At 54.4% G+C, this 25,806-nt stretch overlaps 1 protein-coding gene and 1 long non-coding RNA gene across 5 annotated transcripts in view; both read left to right on the top strand.

Moving 5' to 3' along the window:
• The first annotated feature begins 763 nt into the window (after nt 1-763).
• LOC137205997 (uncharacterized) lies at nt 764-11,979 on the top strand. The gene is made up of 3 exons (XR_010934405.1): nt 764-1,018; nt 4,896-4,997; nt 11,801-11,979. It is a non-coding gene; the product is annotated as an uncharacterized lncRNA (long non-coding RNA).
• An 8,098-nt stretch (nt 11,980-20,077) lies between these two features.
• ATOH8 (atonal bHLH transcription factor 8) overlaps nt 20,078-25,806 on the top strand; it is a 35,008-nt gene continuing 29,279 nt past the window's right edge. For 2 of the 4 annotated variants that reach the window (XR_010934404.1, XR_010934403.1), the window contains exon 1: nt 20,140-21,641. Coding sequence is in view for 2 of the 4 variants with exons in the window: in XM_067704494.1 (XP_067560595.1) it covers nt 20,886-21,678 (793 nt within the window). In the remaining 2 variants the exon portion in view is untranslated. Of the gene's footprint in view, nt 21,679-25,806 lie in introns of all 4 variants that reach the window. The other 2 variants (XM_067704494.1, XM_067704493.1) reach the window with 2 other exon arrangements.

Genomic DNA, 25,806 nt, shown 5'->3' with positions numbered 1-25,806 from the left:
GCGGCATCTTTCCCCCACCCTGAAGGCCAAACCCCAAATAACCCCAAGACACTGAAAGGAAAGGGAGAGACCTGTGAGTTGTGTGTGGGTGTATGACAAAGGCCTGTGTAAACGCATTCAGTCGGTAACTCTTTGTTTGAGCCCCAACTGTGTGCTCAGCATGGGGCAATTGAGTGACCCCCCAGCGTGTCCTCATGCCTGTCCCTAAACCCTCCAAGGGCAGGCCCTGGGGACCCCGTGTCTATGGAGGACCAAGTTACGCCTGAGCTCCTCCAGGCTGCCTCGACGTGCCCTCGGGGTGCCCCTCGTCAGAGGAGGAAGTGGGCAGGTAGGCTGTGAACCCGTCTGCCAGCCCTGCCGGGTGAGCTCAGCGTGGTTGAGGAGCTCAGAGGAGGGCTCTCGAACCTGCCAGTGGATGAGGGGCAGAGGGGGTCCGTGTGCGGAGGTGCGTCACCGACAGGTGACACGGGAGCTGTCCTCTGAAGGGTGAGAGAAATTCGCCAGGCGGAGGGAGGGCACTCTTGGCAAGAGCACGACGTGAACAAACCTCAGAGGCTTGGGAGCGTGAAGCACAGAGAGGACGGTACGGGTATGAAAGTGCATGTGTCTGTGAGAGACGGAGAGACAGACAGAGAAAGAGGCTCCATGTATGTTCGCTTAACTTTCTTTGGTCCCTGATTTCCCCCTTGAGCCCCTGCCTCAGGGCTCGTGGCCCAGCTGTGACCTCTATGGGTCTGTCCCTGCTCCCCTGTGGGCTCAGGGCTTCTGCACTTGAGCCCCACAAGGGCTTCCCTGTTCCCTCAGCAGCTCCCGCCTCGACTTTGTTCTTCCTAAGCCTGCCCTAAGCTTGGCTTCCACCAGGACACTTGATCCCATCCCGTGGCTGGCAGTGGGGTGCGGCCCTCAGAGCAGCTGCAAGGATGGTGTTGACTCCAGATGGAAAGTGTTTCGAGAATTCTGACGTGACATCACACTGTCAGGACATTGCGCTGGCGGTAACCGATCTGGGAGAGGCCAGGTGAAGTCATTGCCAACCTTGCCCCTTGTCCAGGGCTAGCTCAGATCAAGGAGCTTGGCTTGGCGGGTGGGGATCTGGAACCTAGGGGTGGCACAGGGAGGGGCCTTCTGGGTGTCCAGACCATCGCCAGGACCAGCCCAGAGGCAAACGGATGCCCTTCCTCCGCTTCCTGTGACTTGAGCCCAGCGGAGGCCCCGCCCTCGCATCCCCGGCTGTGGGCGAGGTTCGTTTTGGCTGCCCTCCGGCTCTCCTACCCACCTGGGGCCTCGGCCACCTCTCCTCCCGCAGGCCAGGCCTCCACTCCCAAAGGGCCACTGACACTCTGCATGTGGCTTCTTTGGCCTCAGCCCTGCGAGCTCTGCTAAGCCGGGCTGAGCCAGGTGAAGAGCTGGGGCTGCCCCAGCCGCCTGCCGGAGGGTGAAAGGGGAGCCCTGCCACAGCTGACATCCGCGCCCGGCCCGGACCCAGGGCTTGTCTTCAAGGCACCATCTGTTGCCTCCGAGGGCTGAGCGGGGACAGGAGGCTGGCACTGGAGCTCAGAAGGCAGGGCTGGGAGGCGGAGGTCATGGTGGTTTGGGGGTGCCCTTGGGGAGAGAGCGCCCTTGTTACCCCCTCTTCTTCTGCCACCATCACCCACTTGTGCAGGGTTCGGACCTGGGGCTGAAGAATAAGAGAGTTAGAAGTGATCAGCCCCCAGCTCAGGCTGGCTTTGGCTTCCCCAACATCAAGAGCCTTCCCTTCTGGGGAAGCCAGAGGGCACAACCAGATGGTCTACAGCCCAGGCAAGCGTCCAGTCCTAGGCAGCACAGCGGTCACCGTGGAATCATGAGACTGGAACTGGGCACTGGGCATTGGGCCACAGGATGGGCTGCCTGGGGGTGGTGCCCTGGTTGGCTCTGCCCCTCCCCGGGAGCAGGCCAGGCTGAGCACACAGCCGGACACAGTGGGAGACACCTCGGGGTTGGAACAAACCCCCAGCTGGTCAGGACCCTCAGGACAGGACCGGGTTCACAGGGACTGGGGAACAAGAGAGCCATCTGGGCCCTTGGCCACCTGCTCCTGCCGCCTGCTGTTTGGAAGGGGCCAGTGGGTTGGAGAGAAGAGAGGAAGGGAAGGTGAGGGGATCTAAAATTCAGGAGGGAAAGGTAGAAGGAAGAGAAAGATGTGAGAGAGGAGAGGACAGAGAGAGGGAGGAGAGGGGCGAGGAAGGCTACAGGCAACAGACGCTTAAACAAGATGGCAGCTTTCCTTACATACAGCTGTAGGGAGCTAGTCCAGGGCTAGAGTGAAAACCAGGGCTTGCGTTCTTTTTCCACCATTCCTAACAATTCCAAGCTGCAGCGTGGAGGAAGGGGTGGGGGAAGGGCACGCCCCTCGCTTTAGGGACCCAAGTGGGCGTTGCACACGTCACTTCCCCTGACAGCTCACCGGCCAGAATGTAGTCACCAGGGCTACATCTAGCTGAAAGAGAAGCCGGGAATCGTCGTCTTTGTTCTGAGCATCCACGTATCCAGAGTAGAAGGAATGAGAAAGAAGGAAAGTGGATATAGAGGCAGGAAAATAAAAAGGAAGGGAAGCGCTTGGAAGGAGGAGGGGCGGGGACAGGAAGGGAAGGAGGGCAAAACCCTTTGGAACAGCTTGTACTCGTGGCTAAACCTGACCTCCCAGCACACCTGGCTCCACCCCAGGGTGACCAGGTCTAGGGGTTTGTCATAGGCAAGTTCCTTGGGGGCTAGGAGCCCTTCCCCTTCTCAAAGACTGATTAACCTGCTTTTGGGGCCCAGATCTGAAGTGGGCTGTGGCTACTTCAGTGAAGTCTCTGCGGAAGGTCTGCATCTAATAAAAGGAAAGAAAATGAAGTGCAGGGTTTTGCTTTCCCACTTAGCCAAGAAGAGGCTCTGGAGTGTACCTGGCAGTCATGGGGAAGGATGTGATAAGTCATACTGAGTCAAACTCTTTCAGGATGTAAGGAAGGAACTTGTCCAGTTTTCCTCAAGGTACGTGAAGGTACATAAGACATGGGACCATCTCACATTATCAACTAGGTTGCTCTGGGTCACAAGTAACAGTAAACACAACCAAAGTGTTCAATAAGAGCACTTATTATCTCCCAAAACAAGAAGTCCAGAGGAGGGTAGTTCCAGGATCGGTTAATTCAATAGCTCTGTGATGTCTGCGCTCTGATTCCATTTTCCAGAAATTCTCATAGCTTTTCTGTTTGGTTATAAGATGGCATCTGGACTTCCAAGCATTATGTCCTCCCAAAATTGCTTTCAAAGGAAATATTTTCCTCACCAGTGTCATTGTATCTGAAAGGATAACATTTCCCAGAACCTCTCCATCAGAATTCCCCTCCTCTTGGCCAGACTGGGTTATATCTCTGTCCCCCAATCAAGTACTGGCAAGGGGGAATGGGATTACTCCTTCCCACGATGGTTGGTTTAGGCCAATCATGATTCATCATCTGGGGCCCATCTTCTCTGAGTACACTGCATCTGGATTCTCAACAGACAAGTTCTGTTATCAAAGGAATAGGGCACCGTGCTTTAGGGAGCCATGGCTTTTGGTTAGGCTTAGGGAAGACATTACTAATCACTTATAGCTCTCTTTCTCTGACAGTCATTGTCAATCAAAGTTGGCACAGGAGATAAAGCATGTGTCATCTCGGCCTCAGATACTGTGAAGTAAGGGAGCAATAATTCAGGGTATCTTTAGTGACCCAGTCATCTTATTGACTCACATGGTGTCTTTAAATATGTCTACAAATTCTTTGACAATCTTTCCTTCAAAAAGTGGCAGCATATGCCCCTCCCCTTGAGCAGGGGCTGGACCTGGTGACTCATTTCTAATGAACAGAAAATGGCAAAAGTGATGGTGTGTGAATTGCGAGACTAGATATAAAAGGCAGTGGAGGTTTTGCTTTGTTCTCTCTTGGATCACCCGCCCGGGGGAGGCCAGCCACCATGCCATGAGAGTACTCCAGCAGCCCTACCAAGAGGCCCATGTGGGGAGGAACTGAGACCTTCTACCAACAGCCATGTGAGGGAGCCATGCTCGATGCGGATCTTCCAGTCCCAGTCAAGTCTTCAGACGACTGCAGTCCCGGCCAACATCTTCTCAAACTTTGGGGTTTGAGAAACCCCAAACCAGAACCCTCCTGCTAAGCCACTCTCAAACTCCTGACTTTCTCACAGAAACTATGAGATAATAAATGTTTATTGTTTGAAGCCACCAAGTTTTGGGGTAATTCGTTGTGCAGCCAGAGCTGGGACTAGGGCAAAGCAAGTGAGGAACCCAACCCTGAAAATGAGTGCCTCCCTAGACTTTGTGCACTGGTTTCCTCACTGGCCTCACCTTAGTCCCAACCTTGTGTCTAGCAGTATGTAAACTTCCATGCCCCTTTCCCCTTCCCAGCATTCTCCAGCTTGTACTTGAGTGTCCTTGGGGTTCTGAAGAAGCTGCTTCCTTCTCAGGGTCCAAGGGTGGAGCATGTGACTAAGCCTGTCAGCACATTCCAGTACCCTTAGGTCACGGTGACGGGGTCGGTTGTAGCGTGTGACCCCCCTCCTGTCCAATCAGAGTAGATGTCAAGCCTTTTGCTAGGGATGCTGGGTCAGACATGATTCCACTCTTGTGACTGAACAGGGTAAATGTAACCATGGGACTTCTGGTAGCTTTTTTTGGGACCTCTGAGGGGAGTCAGTTTGGGGATAAAGCTGTTAACAGGATACAAGAAACTGGGTCCTTGGTAATATTGTTCAGCTGCTAGATTAACACCTACCTAAAGCCAGTCTCCCCTCAGAACTTTTCAGTCCACTGAGCTAAGAATTTCCCTTTAAGACATTTAAACCAGTTTGAGTCTGGTTTTCTGTTACAGGCAAAGGAAAGCCCAAATGTGACGTTAAACACACGGGGGAGACCCCACATTGGTTACTCACACAGATGCTGCCAAGGATCCAGCTGTTTCACACTGTGCAGAGTAAGTATCCAGATGTTCCGTCGAATGTTCTTGTTTCAGCCAGATGTTGGATATCTTGTAGATGGAGGGTTAACAGGATTTAATGCTTAAAAGCAAATACTCCCCCTTTCTCCTCCCTCCCCTGCCCCCCATCTAGGTGCCTGCCCACCTCTAGTCACGTCCGGATAGTCAGGTCCCACCCGAATCCTCAGGTAGGCGCTATGATTTGTATCATGCGGTACAGCCTACCCCACTTGTCTCCTTCCTCCACAGTTATTTGGACCAGGAATTGGTATCTAGCCCACAGAGCCGGTCTAGACACTGGGCAAGAACCCACGTGTGGCCTGACATGAAGAGGCGAGCTAGGGCAATCAGAGTCTTTCTTTGTCTCTCTGAACTGAGATATCCTGAAGAAGGAAATGGTTTCAGGCAGGGCCACGGAGCAGAGGCGGGGCCGTGGGAGAATGTTAAGCTAGCAAAAGTTATTCAGGGAGCAGAAATGAGGAGCAGGTGAGGCTACAAGGAGAGAAGAGCTATCCTAGAGTCCATGGAAAGAATAACCGACACCCTGACAGAGGGAGTGAAGCTACGGAGAAAGAGATGGAGAACAATTAGTCAGGATAGGCTAGATTCTGCCGTGGGAACAAACATCCCCCAAATCTCAGTGGCTTAACCCAACAAGGGTTTTTTCCTGACCATACACGACTTGTCCATCACCGGTGAGCAGGGAAGGCCCTGCGCACTGTGGTTGTGTGAGAACTCAGGCCAACGGAGGCTCCACTTTGACCCGGGTTTCCACGATTGCAGAGGTGGGGGAAGGAAATTCAGCCAATGATATGTCAGCTCTTAAGGCTTCTGTCCGGAGGTGACACATGCCCCTTCTGCTTACAATTCATTGGCTAAAGCAAATCTCATGGCTGTGCCTAATTTTAAAGGCAGAAGAGTCGTGCGATGCTACTGTATGCGTGGAAAGAGGAAAAGCTTGAGCATTTGTGAGCAGCCTTATTGATATCCACAGAGAGGGGAGCTGGTCCCTAGAGCAGCCTCAGATCCCACAGGTCCAGATTTCACGAGCCCCTGCCACACCGTGGACTGTATTCACACAACACCTGCATCGCCCTTTTTGTCCCACACGTGCCTTGCAATGCCCATCATCCTCCACACGTACGTTTGTTTGTTTCTTGCAAATTAAGACCTCCCTCCTGGGACTTCTTATTTCCTTTGAATGCTACTCTCCCACCTGGGGACTCCCTTCCTCAAAAGCAAAACGTGGGGAACTCTCTGGCGGTCCAGTGGTTAGGACTCCGCACTCTCATTGCCGAGGGCCAGGGTTCGATCCCTGGTCAGGGGACTAAAATCCTACAAGCAGCGAGGTGCAGCCAAAGAAAGAAAGCCTAAAACCAGTACAAACCATCTTTGTGTCTCTGTGTTATAGCAAGGTGGGGATCTACAGGCCCTTCTGCCTCGGGAATGTCAAAGAAGGCTTCGGAGAAACTCTATTTGCACATGAAGACTTCGGAGGTTCCCCGGCAGGGAATGCCATATCTATGAAGTTTTCCAGTTCTTACTATTTGCCAAGCACTGTGCTAAGAACTTTGCCTGAATTATCTCATTTAAAATACTTTTTGACCTCACTTTGCAGATGAAGGAACTGTGGCATAGAAACTGTGGCAACTCCCTTGAGGTCTGATTTTCGTATCTATGCTCCTCACATGATAGTATACATCCAAGAAAGATGGTGAGGTGGGCTTTGGGGCTGATGGGCCAGCCTGGGGGACCAAGGTTAATCTCTGAGGAGAAGATAAGGGGAGGGGGAAGCTGCCTCAGGTGGGTAGAGAGCTTACCTCCAAGGAGGAAAGACATACTTAATGGGGCAGGGTGTGGTATCCTTCAGATGCCCTTGGGCCCAGACTCAAGTCCTACTTGGAGAAGATTGAGAGATTGAAAGAAAATAAGCTGTTTTCGATTGAGCACATATAGTGACCAAATTGTGGTCTCCAAGCATCCTTTCTCACTGAAAGGAACCAAGGCTTCTTGGAGAACTGGCTGTTTCCAGGTCCAGAGCAACAATTATATAAGATAAGCCCAGAGCATCTTTTATTAGAAGGTAAGACAGCTGTCAAACACCACTGAGGTCGTGTCAAAAGGACACAGATGCCAGACTGAAGGAGCTCCTCCTGGATAAAATGGGATCATTTGAGCATCAAATACAAAACTGAACAAACGAAAACCCTGCAATGAATTGAAACACGTTAATTTTTTTTTTTTTTTTTGCGGTACGCAGGCCTCTCACTGTTGTGGCCTCTCCCGTTGCGGAGCACAGGCTCCGGACGCGCAGGCTCAGCGGCCATGGCTCACGGGCCCAGCCGCTCCGCGGCATGTGGGATCCTCCCGTACCGGGGCACGAACCCATGTCCCCTGCATTGGCAGGCGGACTCTCAACCACTGCGCCACCAGGGAAGCCCCACGTCAAATATTTTTTAAAGTCTATGAATTAAAATATGATAATAATAATAAAAAACATTCAGAGGCTGCTTAGAGAAAACTAACTCACTATTCCGAGAAGTGATAAATAAAGGGAAAAAAGTTTTCAAAAAGCTACCTGTGGGGCATCCCAATGATACAGTGAAGTTAAGGGTTAGTTGAAAGGCTTCCCATGTACTCTCCAAACCTGCCTCTGGCTTCTTCCAGGCCTGAATTTCCACCATTAGAGACTCATTTCTTTGAGGTTAGAAATGTCCTGAATTGGAGTCAGAGTAACCTTGGGAAAGGTTTGTTAACTATTTTCCTCACAGATTGTGATAGAGGAAAAGTGGTGAGTCCCATGGTTCCTGGAGTCTGAACAGGTAGGGGTACAGCCAGAGAAGAAGGGCTGGAGGAGAAAGATCTTGGAACTGTCGTGGAGGGCAGGAGAACCCCCCCTGGGCTCCAAAGTGCAGCTCCTCGGTAGCCCAATCAGATGAGGTCTGGTCCAGCAGGTGGAAAGAATACCAGAGATGTACATTTTATTATACACCCCAGGTGATGCAAACATGGTTGTCCTGCTACATTTTCTGGGGAACACTGGACCACGGTTCCTGAATCTCTTCTACTGGCTGTGTGACTTTCTGCTCCGGCAGCACTGGACTGTCACAGCTGAGCACTTACAGCCTCTGCAAACTTCACGGGCCCCTCACCCTGGGACCTCTTCGTTACCGCCAGGTGAAGCCTTTAAGATGCCAGGCCCTTCCCTGTGTGGGAAAGCTGGCACTATGGAGAAGGGACACAGCCACACGGGTCCCAGTGGGAGCTCTGAGCTGCCAGCCCTCACTGCCTCTCACAGCTTCCCATGTGACAGACCGCTCGCTCAGGGCCCCTGACTCTTGACAACACTTCTCGGGCTCTGCCGGACCTGGGACCCTATATCCCAGCCCAGGCCCTGAGAGGCCCTCAGGCCTGGGATTCCTCTTTCCTCCCCGGTGCCCTCACGGGACCCTTGTCCCTGGGCAGGGGGCTGTTTGCAGCCCTGCTGACCGGCTCTGTGGCTGACCCAGATTGTGGCCAGTCTACGCTCACTCTGGAGTCCGCTAAGCATCCTCACCACTCCCTTTCCTACCCTACCACCCCACCTAGCCCCTTCCTGTCCCTTGGGCCTCTCCCATCCCTCCCTCCCTGCTTCGTGGTCCTCTCCCACTGAGATGAGCACCCAGATTCCAGGCCCGAGTCCATCCTTCCCTAGTAACGCTCCTCAGCCCACCTCTTCCCCAGGGACCGAGCCCCCAGTTTGGGGCTGACCTTCCAAGTCTGGTCCCCACACGCCCAGCCCTGACTAATGGGTCCTGGCTGAGCGCCCCTGTCCTGACACCTGGCCTTTGCCTGACCCCATGGGTAAACTCGGGCGCCAGCCTCAGCTCCCCCTGGCTGGCCTGTCCCCCAGCACCCGAGCCTGGGTTATGACATCTTTCCACTGAGCGGCTCTTATTTGGAGAAGGCAAACACGCCAGCACATGCACACACGCACCCCTCCTCGCCCTGACGCCACACGCGCTGGCGTGAAAATCCGGCTGGCCGTGTTTATTTTTCTTCCTTTAATTTCCCCTTTAGAACAAACACCAGTCCTGTAACACAGACCACCCTCTCCTTTCAGATCCGCAGCCTGCCGCCCCCCACCCCCGTCCTCCCCGCGCAGCTGTGAATGAGAACAGAGTAAGTCTTTTAGCAGGAGGCAGTGGCCTAAATGAATTGATCCCAGCCTCCAAGCCAGCAGGGAAGGAGGGCTTGTGAGCATGTGCGTTTGCTTCTTAGAAAATCTTTGCACATCCCCGAGCTCCTATTTTTCCCTGTGCCTTGGAGCAAATGCCTCCCCACCTCACCCCCCTCCGTTCACATTTGATTTGAATTCCTTTTTGGTCCCTTGCATTTTGTTTTCTGTTTTCTACAAGGGAGCCTGAATCAGGGCCTCAGAAAAACAAGGCCGGGCTGCCAACTGGAAATGTTTGCTCTGGGGGCGAGTTCGGAGGCTGGCGTCAGGCGGGGCAAGATCCGTGCCAGTGGAATGTGATTTGGGGGGGAAGCTGCAGGTCACTCAATCGCTGGCAGCCCGCCCGGGAGCAACTGAATGCTTTCTGAGCTCTGTGTGTGTGTGTAGACTTCTTTCCCTCATGCAAACAGAACCCTGGAGACGTGGAGACAGAATCATTAGGAAGAAACTAGACAGAGGTTTGGAAAATCAGGGGAACCAGCGAGATTAGGTGGGTGGGTGGGTGGGGGAAGAGGATGCCAGGATCTGTGTGGCTACTTTATCCAGCACCCACTGTGTTCTCTGCCTAAAGCTGGGGGCTCTCGGGAGCAAGGGGAGGTGCAGACCACTCTGGCCCCCGGTGACCCATAGGCTCTTTGGAGAAACAAGGTTCCCAGTACAGGACACAGTCAGGCCAGCCTGGAAGTTCCCCCGAGCAGGCTGCATGAATGGCTGAGGGTGTTCAGGGTAGGCTTCCTGGAGGAGGTGTGGTAGGGTCCCAGCCCTGAAGCACGAAGTACAGCTCTTCCTCTGCTTACAATGGGGTTACATCCTACTAAACCCATCAGAAGCTGAAAGTGCTGTTAAGTTGAAAATGCATTTAATACAGCCAACCTACTAAACATCACAGCCCAGCCTAGCCTACCTTAAACGTGCTGAGAACACTCCATCAGCCTACGCAAACCTATTCTGGCAAACACAAAACCTATTTTATAATAGAGTATTGCCTATCTTATGTCATGTATGGAATACTGGACTGAAAGTGAAAAACAGAAGTCGTCTGGGTACAGAATGGTTGTGCGTTGGTGTGACCGCGGGGCTGGCTGGGAGCTGCGGCGGATGCCGCCCAGCATCTCAAGAGAGTATGTACCGCGTGTACAGGAAAAGAACAAAATTCAAAATTCCAAGAAGAGTTTCCACTGAATGTGTATCACTTTCGCGCCGTCATAAAATCGAAAAATCTTAAGTTGAACCGTTGAAAGTCAGGGACCGTATGTGTTGTGTTGAAAGGAAAGGAGAGGTGTGCAGGAGACTGTTAGTAGCAGCCATGGGCCAAGGCTGTGCCGAGCCCTTTACAGTGACGATCCCTTATCCTCCCAACAACCCATGAGGGTCATGGATCTTTCTATCCGACATTGCAGAGGAGGAAACTGAGGCCCAGAGCGATTAGGGAACTTGGCCAAGCCCCTGGCTTGTACGTGGTCAGGCGGGTTCAGCTCAGAGCTGTCCTACATGAGAGCATGACTTCTCCCCACCGTCGAGGGTCTTTTCCCGCTTAGCCAAGTTCTCTGAGTAAGGGCCTGTCTTTGTTTTTCTATTTTTTTGTCCCTGGAAAAAGAACTGTTCAATCTGAGTTGGGGATCTAAGATGCCAAGGTAGACTTTCCAGAGGGCAGTGTGACAAGCGCTGGGAGATCCGAGAGGAAGTTGCTTTGCCTCACCATTCCCAGGAGGTGACGGCTGGCAGTCCTGCCAGGGTGCCTGGCAAGCCAGGCCTCCCCAGTAGCCTGGCTCACCTTATCAATGACCTGTGTCCCCTCCCGCACTCCTCGGCATACCCCCGTCACATGCCAAGTTCTTCCCTACCGCAAATGTTCACCGTGGGACTGCCCCCTTCAGGGGTCTTCAGAAGTTATCTGCTAGTCTGATAGCATGAAACCCAGGTGGACCAGACAGAATGGTTTTATCCAGGGCAACGAACATGACCCAAGAGCTGGAGTCGGGGGACCCAGTGGCACCGGTACTTCTCAGTGATGTCAAGCGAGTCTGTCCCCTGAGGAGTGGTCTGTATGTTCCCTGAGCTGTCATAGACGGGAGGAGAGAATCTAAGATGCAGAGTTGATATCCAGGTATTTGGTGGGAGGGTGGGTGTCTGACCCACCTCAGAAGGATTCTTGGTCAGAGAAAGCAGAGTCTATGGCAGGGTCTCTCCCAGACTCAGGAGAGGAGAAGGAAATAAGCCAGGCTTGGCAGGGAGGAGAAGATGGGGGTGAGGGAGTGGAGTAATGGACAGGATGGTTAGACCCAAGCTCGTCGGGTAGAGACCAGATGGATAGCTGTCCATTTGATTAGAGCGACTCCACTGGCCATTTGGGGATTTTATTGTCCTGAGGCCAAATAGTTGGTGAGTCTCACCCATTGATTCTTTTTGACCATCTAACCATTAGTGTTAGGTAAACACTGGCATGGGGTCACCTGGGCCTGCCAGATCGTCTTCATTGGTTGAACTGACTTAATCCTGTGAGATGACTGATTGTACCAGTTATTTCCAGGAAACAGGCAATTGACTGTATTAACCAAACTCAATCATTGTTTTGGGTTTTCAGAGACGGTCTTCGGATCTGACATCTTTGGACCTCAGAGATATTTAAGCTCCCTGCCACTTACCAACAACAGCCAGCCCCCAAGAAGGCTGGGGAAGACCCTACAAACAATGGGCTTTGGGACTCAGTCTCCCCCATCAATAAAATGGGAAGACTGGACTAGACCAGGAGGGGCCAACACATGGCATGAATACTGCCCTCTTCCTCTTTCATCCATGGCAGACATTGCTAATCAATTACAGCACTCATTCCCATGGGACCCAGATCCAGCCTCAGAATCCTTTTCAACACAGGGCTTCAAGCAGCCCCTACCAATCAATTAGATTTGGCATGCATGATAAAAAGCATTTGTCCTTTGGGAGATTGGGATTGACATATATACACTAATATGTGTAAAATAGATAACTAATAAGAACCTGCTGTATAAAAAGAAAATAAAATTCAAAAAAAAAAAGAGAGAGAAAAAAAAGTATTTGGCCCCCGGGCACTAGATGGTCTCCAAGCCTCCCTCCAGCTGTGCCAATCTAGGATTGCAACTGATGAGGCGTCTGAGGACTCAGCCTGGAGACCACCAGATCAACAGCTGTCACTGGGGCTTCCCAGGTCTGTGGCCCTGCCCTTGAGCTGGGCCGTGGAAGAGCCAGTACCTTTCTAATTTTCCACATTGCTAATGAATGTGCATTGCGTCAGCTCCGTCCTGCCCCCTCATGTGCTCCGGCTGCCGCCATCAGAGGGGACTTTTCTAGAGAGCTGTAAAAATAGTTTTTTAAGGAGCCTGTACAGAAGAAGTAGCCAAGCCTTTTTTGTTTCCTTTCTTTTCTGAGGGAATGGGGGAGATTGGTAGGGAGTACTTCACAATGAAGGAATGTGCTCCTTGGGGAATTTAATGTTGTTTTCCTAAAAAAAAAAAAAAAAAAAAGAAGAAGAAGAAGAACTTATCATACACTGGTTTCACATCTAGCCACAGAGCACGCCTGTGAGGATTGGTAACAGCTCCCGGGAGATCACTGGCTTAAGCCAGGTCTTGTTAGGCTGTTGACAACTAGGTCCTGATGAGGAAAGCACTAAAGGGCCTCTGGCTCGCTCCCCGCCCGACCCCTGGCTGATCCAGCTTCGGTGTTCCAGTGGGATTGATGGCTTCGTGACAGAGCTTCTCTTGCCTGCAATAGGGGTTAGACCTGTAGGAGAGTTTTCTCTCTAGCGAGTGAATGTTTCATTTTCCCCCATTGTGCTCTGGGTTTTGGAGAGGCTTATGACAAATGCTAAGATGCTGGGGATGGGAAGATCTCGGGGTAGGCAGGTGCCATCACCTTCTCACTCTTCCCATTTTATAGATGAAGAAACTGAGGCTTGGGACTTCCCTGGTGGTCCAGTGGTTAAGACTCTCCGCTTCCAATGCAGGGCGAGCAGTTTCGATCCCTGGTCGGGAACCAAGATCCCACAAGCCACGCGGTGTGGCCAAAAGAGAAAAGAGAAGAAAGTGAGGCTTGCAGGGGGCAGGGGACAGGGGAAGCAGGTGACCAAGGGAAGGGTACATAGCTGGTCCTGGGAAGAGAATGTATCTTTCGACTCCCAGACCAGAAAGTCAAAGCTGCAGGACAAGTCTGCTAATGTCCTGCCCAGAATTTCTTGAATCTGGGTAACGTGTGCTCCTGTCTCAAAAGGTGACACACTGTCACAGAGCCCTGAGACATAGTTATACACTTATGCTTTATGCTTTTAATTCTTATGTAACTATAAATGGAAATAAGTCAATGAATTAATAAACAAAACTACAAAGGTGATAAAATTCACATTAACAGCATGGAGTTATGATGGATAACGTCAAGCAGGCGTTGCTCCTTCCTGCCACTTTCTATCTCCTGTGGGTGGCAACGCAGACCATAAACGTGATGCGTAAGCGTGTGACAAGGAGAAAAGGGCTGGTGGTCGTTCCAGTTGTAAGTGGGTAGTGAGGGGAGGGCTTAATGAGGAGGTGACATAACAGGAGGCTGGGGGGAGGTAAGGGAGTGAGCCATGGGCATTTGTCAGGCCAGGGGTCTGCCTGGCCAGATCTCATGGACCTTCCAGCCTGGTTCAAATGCCTCTTCTTTCGGGAAGTCTCCCAGAGCAGTTCTGCCGTGCTCAGGATTCCCACAGCTTTCCCTACAGAGTGTATCGCTTCGTGCTGTGTTTACGGCTCTTAACAGATTTGTGTAATTTCTCTGCTGGACCTGGAATGCCTTGAGGCGGATACCTCGTGCCCTCTCACCAGATGTTAGCTCCGTGAGGCAGGGGTTTTTGCTCTGTTCACTGCTGTATCCCTCAGTAGCTGTCTTTGTGCTGTAGGTGTAGACAGCCTCAGTAGGTGTCTACAGATGTGTGTTGAATTGCCACAGGTGGACCAAGTTGGAGATGGGAATCACCTGCGCTCCTGATGGTACACACCTCATCTCTCTGACCCAGTCCCATCGTGAGGCCTGGCTCGGTCCAAGGTTTGTCAAGTGAATGAATGACTGGTGATTTGCACCCATTGTCCCCCACTTTGTTTATCAGGCCAGGAGACACGAAACCAGAGAAAAGAGAGTGAATTGGACCAACCACCAGTTCCCGGTGGTCAGAGCAGCTGTCCCTGGGACATGATCAACTCTGGATCCACTGGTTTCTTCTGTTAAAGCAGCTGGTTGACTAGCTGAGTAAGACCTGGTCCAAACTGAGCAGTGAGCCTTCGTTCATTCAGTAAATATTTATTGAGTGCCTACTGTATACCAGGATTGTTCTAGATCCTGGGATATAGCAGTGAACAAGGCAGGTAAAAATCCCTGCCCTCATGGAGCTGACACTCTGGTGGGGGAGACAAATAAACAAAAAACCCAGTTATACACCTACAAACATAATATGTCAGATAATGGTAAGTACTTGAAAAATTAAAGCAGGGAAGAGGTAGAGATATTGAAGAGGAGGTTCTATGGGGTGCCCAGGGACAACCTCCCTGAGAAGGTGACATAGAAACACCAGAAGGGGGTGAGGGAGGAAGCCACGAGTCTACCTGGGCTACCTGGCATTCCAGGCCACAGGAACAGCCAGTGCAAAGAGCCTGAGGCGGGAGGGAGCTTGCTGGGTAAGTTCAAGGAGTAGCAAGAAGCCCAGTGCGGTGAGAGCAGAGGGATGGGGCGGGTGGTGGGGGAGGACTGAGGGGATGAGTCAGAGAGGAAAGGGAGGACCAGATGCCAACCTTGGCTCCTGTCTGAATGTTCCAGTTCTCTATTGCTTGCATATCAAACCACCCCAAAATGTAGCGGCTTAACACAACAATTCAGGATTCATTCCCATGGTTCTGGGGGTTGACCGGGCTCAGCTGGGCGGTTTTCGCTTAGGTTTTCCCATGTGGCTGTAGCCAGATAGAGGTTGGGGCTGGAGGTGTCTGAAGGCTCCCCTGGGCCAGGTGTCCAGGCGCCTTTCTCACTCACAGGTCAGGCACCACGGTGCTCCCCACGAGGCCTCTCTCTCCAGCGGAGTCACCTGGACTGCTCACACGGTGGCTCAGGGCTCCCACTGACAGCAAGCTGAAACAGCCAGTGCCCTTGAAAGCACGGTGTCACCTCCACTCCCTCAGGCCTCCATTAGCCAAGGCAATCCGGGTTCCCAGGGTGAGGGGACGGACCCCCGTCTCCAAGCTTGCAGGGGGCGAGGACTGCTGGCAGCTCCTAACACATCTGAGAAAAATAGGAAGTCACGGAGAGGTTTTGAGCAGAGGAATGACATGATGTGTCCTAGGTTTCAAAGGACATCTGGCCAACTGTGTGGGAACCTGGCACCTACCAGCCTGTTGTGCCAGGCTCCTTCTGGTGCTTGTTGAACCCCTCCTCTCCTGAGCCAACCCTGCCGTTTCCTCCCTGACCACAGGAGCCAGGACTAAGTGCGCCCCACGGGCTCTGCCTGTTGCAGGGGAAACTGCTCCATTAACCACAGAGCATGTGCTCAGGGCTGAGAAGGTGCACCCTAGCCCATCCCAGAGAGGGAGCCCCAGAGAGGGAGCCCCAGAGAGGGGCTGCTGAAGGCCTTCCTCGCTCCCTCCTGCCGTGCCCTTATCCAGCCCCTTTCCCAGCCCCAAAGGCTCTCTGAATTTTCCACAGCGGGGATGGTCACTTGGATAGAGAGAGGTAGGAAGGAAGACTGGAGAGTGAGCCTGGAACAGCTCTCTGCCTGGATGTCTCATTCCTGTCTCCTGGATCCAGCATCCTGCTGGCTAATGGGGGCAGTGCAGACACTGCGACTGAAAGGTAGGGAGGGGCCTTGGGGGCCACAGGCTGACTGTATTCTGCTTTCTGCTCACTCCCTTGGGTGGTCCTATCCAGGGTGGCTATGAGCACAACTCTGGAAGGCACCGATCACATGCCTTCTGGCAGTCTAATTTCTGTTCTTCCTCCCTTTCTCGAATGGATGACACACCCACTTTGGAACAATCTAGACAGCCGGAAATAGGAACTCCGGATTCAGGAATGTAGTGTTCCATGTAGCAAGTATCCAAGGTTCCATCCCATTTGGCCAAGAAGATGGCAATCTTGAGATGTTGCCCTGCAGAGCTATCCTGTCCTCACCCATGGGTGGTGCATATGCACTTAGGAATTGCTGGGCAGGTTCCACCCAGCAATGCTAGGAGGGCACCAGTACCTGGATAAGACCTGGGATCCATATGCCTGAGACCATCAAATGTCCAGAGGCACTGCCCTTGCCATCTGACTCTGACCTGGAAGGAGCTGGAGGGTCATTGAGCTGGTCCAAAGGAGGACAGTGGCTTCCCTTGAGAAGAGGATAGCAAGAAGCTCACCCAGGCTGGTGGCACATGCAGGGACAGCCAGGCTTCCAGAGAGGCCACCCCTGTAGATGGCCCAGTGACTCACCTCCCCAGATGCTACTCACGGAGGTCTCAGGAGGCAGCAAAACACAATGGTTCAAAGCTTAAGTCTTTGGGTCCGTTGGCCTGGGTTCAACTCCCACTTCTGTTATTTCCTTTCCATTGGCAAGTTTTTGTTTTGTTTTGTTTTTTGGTCTAGGAGCCTCAGTTTCCTTATCTGTAGAATGGGTTTACTTCCCTGCGTTGTTATAAGGATTTAGTGAACTAGAGCCTGTAGTCACTCCCTGTGTGGTGGTGAGTTTTGCTGCCTGGCTTTCTAACATTTGTTCCCAGTGGCCTAAGCTCTAAGCTCTTGCCTTCACTTCCCTTTCTAGTTTCATTCCTATTCCCTGGACCGGCCATACAGGGGATGTGGAACCTCCCAGTGGCACGATCATGCTAGCCCAGAGTAACCACAAACACTTGATTCAGTGGGGGATGTTTTTAATGTAGGGCATAGGTTTTCTTTGGATGTCTGTGTTGTCCCATTCCAAACAGGGGGTGAGACCACCTAGAGCCTGGAGAGCCTTTCTATCCTGGAAATTCTATGAATTCACAAAATCCAAATTGCTGTCATTGCAGGGCTACCACTCCTGGCTCTAAATCCTTGTGGGGAGACGGCTATGTTGTGTGTAGTCCAGACAGTGTACATACCACCAGGGGGTGCTGGCAGGCTGGTCTCCCTCCACTTCTCCAGGAGACTGAGGGAAGGGAGCCCTGGGTGGCCGGTTTGCCCTTAGGCTGGGGGACCTTGGGCAGTTAGCCTGGACTTCGAAGGTCTGCCACCTGGTGGGCTGAGAATCACAATAACAGGGACCCTTCACATCACTTGGGCCCTCCTGTTCTGGTACATGGCATTCCATCTTATGACTAAGGGGATAACGCCCAGATAGCAAACTGCGGCTCAGAGAGGTGAAGGGGCTGCTCAAGGCCACACAGCTGCTGGTGAGTGGCAAAGCACTAGGCTAGCCTGATGCCAACCCCTGGGCCCCGCGATTTGACCGGCGGGAGAGGCAGCATGGCGAGGGAGCATGTCCTGGGAGACTGGCTGGGTCTGAGTCCCGTCTACCTCCACTCAGTGCAGATGGCCACTCCTATCCACTCCCTTCTCTTCCTTCCACCCCTTGGGATCTCAGTGACCTTCTCCTCTGTTTTGGAAGAGTTGGTGACAGGCTCAGGATCAGCATGAGTGTGGAGCCTTCGCTATTCAACCAAGACACGTGACTTTCCTGGAGCACAGCCTGGCCTCTTTAGGGACAATTTTCAGTCCTGCCAAGAGACTTCTGCACGCCCTAACTAGCCATGGACACCCCAGCCTGCAAATGCACCCCGAGCCTGGGGGGAAAAGCTGGGATGCAAGGCGCCTGGGCAGCTGTGCTAACCCAGGGTGCGTAAGGCCACCGTCATCCCACTTACCTACCAGGCTCCGTGCTGTACTTGCAGCCTCATTTAATCCTCATGCCAGCCCAATGAGACAATATTACGATCTCCATTTTACAGAGGGGGAAACTGAGGCTCAGAGAGGACCTCAGCAGCTCTGGAGAGGGGGTCTTGGCTTTCCCCCCAACTCTGCCACCGACTGGCTGGGTGCGTGAGGAGTGGGTAGGCGGGGGTCTCAGCTTCTGCTTGTGATCTGGAGAATGTAAAGGGCATGAAGCCTTCAGCAAAAGTTTCCTGGAAGACAGGGAGGAAGGAAACAGTGGCTTTTCGGGAGCTCACAAACCCAGGGGTTCAGGCAGGACCTCAGTGGAGGGCAAGTTGCAGCAATTCTTGTGAGTGACCACATGCAGAGGCCAGCAAGAGTGACAGGGGGCTGTGCTGACCAGCCAGGTTTACAGCAGGAGGGGAGGCTTACAGGAGGAGGGGAGACTGGAGCCAGTCATCAAAGAGTGAGAAGAGTGTTCTCTTCAGAGGGTCCCAGGCTGGTGGGGGAAACAGAAGGAGAATGGGGACTCCTCTCTGGGGCTTACCCTTGGTCTTCAGGAGAGAGATAAGGTATGGGAAGATGCTGAGTGCCCAGGGAAGGGGGTGCCTCAGGCAGCACACATTTCATGATGCCGGGACCCATCCCGGTGGAAAAAATGAGGTTTTGCATTGATCAGAAAACTGCATGCCTCTGCGTGTGTCCCTGTGTGAATGTTGACGTGTGAAGGGATGTTTGAAGTCTTATGTCAAAGTCCTTTTACATCTGTGATCTCTTTTTACTTCCCCAACTATCTTGAGAGGTTGGCTGGACAGAAATATCATCCTCAAGGACAGATTCAGAACCCCAGTGGGATGAACTGTCTTGCTCAGGGTCATGGAGCTTGAGAGTTGAAAAGCCAAGTACAATCTATGCTCTTGTCCCTGAACTTTCTTCCTGGACCCCCATCCTACCTCACAGGACACTGTATGGCACAGGTCACCATGTCATCTGCCTCCTCCCACCCCCAGGGCATTCTCCCCTAGAGGAGAGAAGGCACTCTGATGAACCTGCATTTTCACCAGAAAAACCCCACCGGGTTTGGTGGGTCTGGGGATGGGAGTGAAGGACTGAAACCAGAAAGATGAAGATTCCAGTGGCTGCAGAGGTCAGAGCCCAAGGCCAGGGTCAAGGGTCTATCTTCTCTCAAACTGCTTAAAGCAACCACCACCAAGGAGGAACTTACTACCACAGAGAAAGGACCCGCGAAGAGTGAAGGACCGTGTGCTGGTCCTCAGGGCAGCCTCCGGGAGGTGGGCTCGGGTGAGGGCCCACTAGTTTGCTCTTTATTTTCCCCCAGAATCTCCAGTGGGATGGCACTGGGACCGAAGGTCTGGGTAGTCGACCTCTGTCCCCTGCCAATAACAGTGGGCACCTACCTGCAAAGCTCTCACTTTGTGCCAGGCAGCTCTGAACGCTTTGCACATATATGCTCAATTAATCTTCACAACACCTCGGGAAGAAGGTACAATTGTTACTTCCATTCTACAGATGGGGAAAGGGAGGCACAGAGAGGTTCAGTGACTTGCCCAACGACACTCAGTTTGTAAGTGGCAGAGCTGGCATTGGAACCCAGGAAATCTGCCTCTAGAAGCTATTCTGCCTCTGTTATTAATAATAACCAAAGCTTCCATTTGACTGGTACCCCCTATGTGCCTGGGGCTGAATTCCCCACAGCAACGCAGCGGGCAACCTGCGGTGAGGTGACTTGAGATTCTCCCAGATGCTGCGTCTAAAACCAAAGCTTCCACGCTGCTCGGCCTCTTTAACTCGCTGCGTGACCGTGGGAAAGCCCGTTCCTTTTCAGAGCCTCAGTTTGCCTGGCGCTTAGCCCTTCTGCTCCTGGTCTCTCTGCTCCAGCAAGTGACCCGAGCGGATGGGGATGCGGTGCAGGGGGAGTGAGGGTCTCGGGCAACCCCAGAGCCTTTCCCTTCCCTCGTCGACCTACCCCCACCCCCGCCCCCCAGGAGAAGTCGCCATTCTGTTTCTTTCTCGATTGGCAAGCTGGGGTGGAGGGCTGGACGTGGAGGTGCTGGGTGCGGAAGGCGACGCTGCGTCACCGAGAGGTCATTAAGGCCAGGGAGACAAGGCCCGGCTCTGATCTGGGGAAGGGCCGAAGGGCCTAGAGGGCACGTGCTCGGGAGCGGACTGTCCTCTGGGGACAGAGAAGCGCCCCGGACTTGAGGAGGGGGCGGGGAGGGAGAGTCAGAGGACCAGGTTCTGGGCAGAAGGGATGGGGGTGGGGGGAGGTGGAGAGGACGCGGACAAAGGAGGCGGCCAGCAGCCCAGCTGTTTTGAAAAATGCTTCCTGTTTCTTTAAAGGCGCTCGCGGCTCGGGCGGCCGGGGCTGGGGAGGCTGCGGCGGGAGCTGCCTCCTCTCCGGGCGGCGGCGCTGACTGATCTCGCGAATTGGGCTTCTGTGTAAACTGAGGCTAAACAAACACAGATGGAGCGCAGCGGGCGTTCTCCAGAAATGCTGGCACGGCGGCAGCGACTTCAGATGACACTCTGAGCGCTCCGGGAACGGACAGCCTGGCGGCTTCGCGGAGCCGGCGGCGCAGCTGCCCCGGACGAGGGGGAGAAAGGGAGGGAGGGAGGGAGGGAGCGAGCGAGCAGGGGGAGAGCTGGAGACTCCGAGGCGCTGAGCGCCGCGGCCGCCCGGGCAGAGCCGGCGCGCAGCGTGTAGAGCGAGCGCGGCGGGCGCGCTTCCCGGGCAGCCCCACGCCCCTGCCTTGCGCGCTGCCCGCGCCATGAAGCACATCCCGGTTCTCGAGGACGGGCCGTGGAAGACCGTGTGTGTGAAGGAGCTGAACGGCCTCAAGAAGCTCAAGAGGAAAGGCAAGGAGCCGGCGCGGCGCGCGAACGGCTATAAAACTTTCCGATTGGACTTGGAAGCGCCCGAGCACGGCGCCGCCGCCACCGACGGGCTGCGGGACAGGACCCAGCGGCTGCAGCCGGTCCCGGCCCCGGTGCCAGCCCGGGTGGCGCCGGCCGTTCCCTCAGGTGGGGGCGCGGACACGGCCGGGGAGCGCGGGGGCGCCCGGGCTCCGGAGGTCTTGGACGCGCGGAAACGCGGCTTCGCCCTGGGCGCAGTGGGGCCGGGACTCCCCACGCCGCCGCCACCGCCGCCGCCTCCAGCGCCCCAGGGCCAGGTACCTGGGGGTCCCGAGGCACAGCCTTTCCGGGAGCCCGGCCTACGTCCCCGCATCTTGCTGTGCGCACCGCCAGCACGCCCCACGCCTTCGGCGGCCCCTGCTCCCCCGGAGCCCTCAGTGCGCCCGGCTCCCCCCACGCGCCCTGGGGAAAGTTCTTACTCGTCAATTTCACACGTAATTTACAATAACCACCCGGATTCCTCCGCGTCGCCTAGGAAACGGCCAGGCGAAGCTACCGCCGCCTCCTCCGAGATCAAAGCCCTGCAGCAGACCCGGAGGCTCCTGGCGAACGCCAGGGAGCGGACGAGGGTGCACACCATCAGCGCAGCCTTCGAGGCGCTCAGGAAGCAGGTACCGGCTCCCAGCCACACACCCTCACTGCGCCCGGGTATGACTGCGGGAGTGGGTGGGTAAGTGGCTGGGGGACTTTAGGGAGGATGAGGGCGTGGGTAACCGGCAAGTTGTCCCCGCCCGGTCGGCCCCAGGGCCCAGACAGGTTTGGGTCCTCCTGGGGCAGTGACCTTTGCCACAGCGTTGGTACGGCTCTTAGTCTGCAAAGTCGGGGTGAAGGTTCGAGATCTCTGGCTCGGGCACGCCCTGGTTACAGCCACCCCCGTCCCCCCTGGGGTGACCCTGTCTGCGCGTCTGACTTCACCCCTCATAGTTCACTTTTATGGCAGCGAATATTCGTCTCCCGGGGTCCCTTGGGCGCGGTGGGGAGTGGAGAGGGGCAATGTGGGAATCTGTCTCCGGCGGGGAAAGGGGGAAGACCCTTACCCTTCTGGCAATTTGGCGTGGTCTTGGAGGCCCGGAACGCTGCGGAGGGGTGGTCCTGGCTTTGCCAGAACATAAGGGTCCCGCAGCCCGCGGGAACCTGTCAGCACCTCCTCAGCCCCCACCTCCCAGCAGGGATGCCCCTGAACTCAGGTTGCTTCTGCGCTCTGCACCCCTCGCTCCTGGTGTCCCTTAAGGACCCGGGGTACAAGCCTGAGCCCCCTCTGCAGGGGCGGCCTCAGGAATTGGCTGGAGAGGGCCTTTCCAGGAGATCCCCTCCACTGCTGCCGTTCGCCGCCCGCCGCATGCTGAAGCAGGCAGGTCTGCTGAGGGGACTGATTGGTTTGGGGAATCTTCAGAAACTAGTTCTGGGTGGGTTAGGGGCTTCTTAGTTTGGGGCAGGTGGGGGCTGTCCTCACCAGACACTGTCTTCTGGGGCCGATGGGAAAGAATATTTGTCCAAGAGTTACCCATAGTGGGGAGTGGCAGTTTTACAATTCCACTTAGACAAGATTGAGACTGCCCCGGGATTCTAGGCTGGGCATTTTCACAGAGCGGAGATCTAAGAAGAGTGTAGTAAGTGCCCCCTGCCCCCAGCCCACACAGGGCATGGGGAAGGGTTGGGGGTGGTGGATGTGACTGGTTTGAATGGTCAGGATTTTTGCTTGCTCTGCAGCTGACTTCCTGTGTGACTTCAGGAAAGTTACTTACCCTCTCTGGGCTTTAGCCAACAACAAAGGATTTCAGAAAACATGATCTTCTTTTTGGATCACACACTCTCCTCTTCCTCCTGTGGGTGGGGCAGGGAAGGTGCCTGTGTCCATCCATGGGAAGGGAATTAAACTCCTGGGGAAAAGAGTTTCTATGACTTTTGAGCCAAAGTGTCACATTTGGGCTTGAGTAAGATGATTGGTCAGTGAGGTGGAGTGGAGTGGAGGAGTCAGATAACTGTCATAGACAGTTGGGACCTTGGGCAGTGGGCCCAGTGGAGAATTCAGTTTCACCCTCAGGCAGTGGCTCTGTGTCAGAGGGTGGCAGCCTGGAGGGCATCCTGCTACCTACCGCCCAGGATGGAAGGATGAGATGGCAGAGAGATGACTGTCCACCTGCTCACCTTGCAGCTAGGGCAACCCCTCTCAGATTGGGGAGGCCACGTGCCCAGAGCATCACAGCTGGTGAGAGGATGGTCAGGGCTGGCACCTAGGTCCTTTAACTGACAGTTCAGCGTCCTTTTTACTCCTCCAGCTGCCTCTTTCAGTTCCGAGAAAGTATTCACGGTCTCTGTGTGTTCAACTACATCTCATTTGTCCAGTGGCTTTAACTTCTTTCAGTAATAAATTCCATCTTATTTGATCTTAACATCCCTGTCGATTGAATTAGCTTTCCATTTAATGGAATGGAAAACTGGGGCCTGGAGAAAGAATGAAGGAAACGCTTCCAAGATCGCCTAGTGGGTTAGGGAAGGTGACAGAAGTTTCTGGAATGCCCGCCTGGCCAAATGCTTCTCACAGTGTCAGCTGTATCAGCGCTGTGGGCCCTGCGCTCGCAGTATTGTTAAGTCGGAAGGTGGGTGTACACATGGCTGACTCTCTGAGATGAGATGGTTAATCGTGGTTTCCTTTCCCTTCCACCCTTCTTGTGCGGAAGTTCTATATAAGAGGGACAAATTCAGGGAGAAAGTGTGCACACACACACACACACACACAGGTACAAACAGCTGTACCTATACACACGATCAGTACTAGTGCCCAAGAGCACACACAAATGCGTGATCAGAAGCGCCTCCTCTGGTTTGTTCCCCCCCTTGCCCAGTCCATCTGTCCCTTCCCCAAAAAGGCTGCTGGTGGGCACCGGTCTATTGTCTGCGAGGGAAAGAAGTATCGCTAGGGCACACTCACCATGTCCACATCACAGCCTCCATCCGATGGGGAAAGTCCTGTGTCTCAGAGGCACTCCTTCCTCCTCTGGACCTCAGTATCCCACCTGTAGAAAGTGCGCACGTGAATACACACTCACACTCGTGTGCGTGTGTGTGTGTGTGCCCTTATCCAGGCAGGCTGTGACTCTGGATCTAGGCGTAGGCTTGACTGTCTGAAATGGACCCTGGGAAAGGAGGGTGAGGAAGAAGGATGGTTTTTCCTGAAATGAGGCCATGGCTGTTGCAGCACCGAGGTCAGGTCTGGGGCTGTGGCTCTGGTCTGGGGCTTCATTTCTCTGAGCAGCTTCCTGGTACGGTGAAAAGAGCACTGGGCGGGGAGTCCGGAGGCTGGAGTTTGAGTTATACCTCTGCTGTATGCGTTCTGTGTGACCGTGGACAAGTCACTTTCCCTCTCTGAGCCTCAGTTGCTAAAGTTGGAAAACGGTGTTAATGCTTACCTCATACACCGCTTCTCTGCAGAGAGCGCATGAAGAAAGGAATGGGGGCCGTAGGAGGAATGAACATTTCTCGAACGTCTGCAACATCCTCAGGGCTGGGCAAAGGCCTTGACAGATGTAGAAATAAGAATTCTGTAATCATTTTAATAAGAATCATAGAAACTGCCATTTATCAGATGCTTCCTTTGTACTGGGTCGTGTGCTAAGCGTGTTATGCGTATTAGTTCATTTAATGAAGTAGGTATCGTTTCCACCCCCCCACCCCCCCGCCCTCATTCCCACCCCTGTTTCACGGATGGTGAGGCCGAGGTTCAGGGAACTTCTGCAAGTTGGTGGAGGTCTCGCAGCCTTTGGCCACCGCATGAGGCCTCCTGGGTTTGCATTGCATGCCTCCCCGGCCTGCCATTCACTAGGCTTCGGGGTGCCGGCGCCCTCCCGGGCATGGTGCAGTCACAGCCTGCGTGGCTGTGTGCCACTGTCATTGCAGAGCCTGGATTCGAATCGGAGTCAGCGAGTCGCTCCAGGGCCCAGGCTCCTGACGGCCCCGTTCTTCAGCCTGGTGACCACCCGGGAGCTGTCCACCCCCAGCAGGGGGAAGCCAGACAGTCTTCTGTGTTGTCCAACCCGTCATGCTCTCAACCAGGAAGGGAATGGGGTGGGGGGCCGCTTGGCCATGAGAAGTGCAGGTGGGGGAGAGGGAGGCCCCCGGCAGCGGGGCCAGGGGGTGCGTATGCGGGGCAGATGGTCAGGCCGCAGCACATGCCACCAGCCCAGCTGCTCGGGGCCCCCCCCGCCGCCTCACGTGAAGGCCATGTGTGCATAGCTGGGCCTGGCCCATGTGCAGGGCTGCTCCAGGCCGGGTGGGAGAGGGTCCAAGGGAAAGCCTGGCCTTGCTGGGCGGGTGAGGGGAGGGGCCAGAGCTGTGGGCCTCGGCCTCCCCCGCAGAACCTTCTGGTTCACAGGCTGTGCTCACCCTCGGGGCATCTGGTGTGTGTGCTGCAGGTTTCCTCTCAGCATTGATGGAGGAATGGCAGCCGAGCCAGGCAGAGGCCTGGGGCGGCAAGGAGGAGCCCTCAGGACTTGCTGAAGTACCACACCAGCGGCCCCTCCTCTGCTGCCCCTGGAGTGTCCCAGGGGGTCCTCAGCAAGTGAACTCAGGATGGCCCAGGAGGGGGCATGAGGACGGTACCCCCAGCCCAGCACCTCCCTCAGTCTCAGACGCCACAGGATGCCAGGGGCCCATGGCCCCACTGCAACCTGTACCCCCTTCCTCAGGGAATGGGGGACGGACCTGCTTGCATCCAGATGGGAGAGGGTGATAAAAGCCTCTCTCCTGCCCCCTCGCATCCACAGTCACCACGACAGT

This window comes from Pseudorca crassidens, chromosome 14 (assembly GCF_039906515.1).
Source record: "Pseudorca crassidens isolate mPseCra1 chromosome 14, mPseCra1.hap1, whole genome shotgun sequence".
NCBI lineage: Eukaryota > Metazoa > Chordata > Mammalia > Artiodactyla > Delphinidae > Pseudorca > Pseudorca crassidens.
The sequence above is the reverse complement of the archived record's forward strand: the minus strand, read 5'-3'. Positions and strand labels throughout refer to the sequence as shown.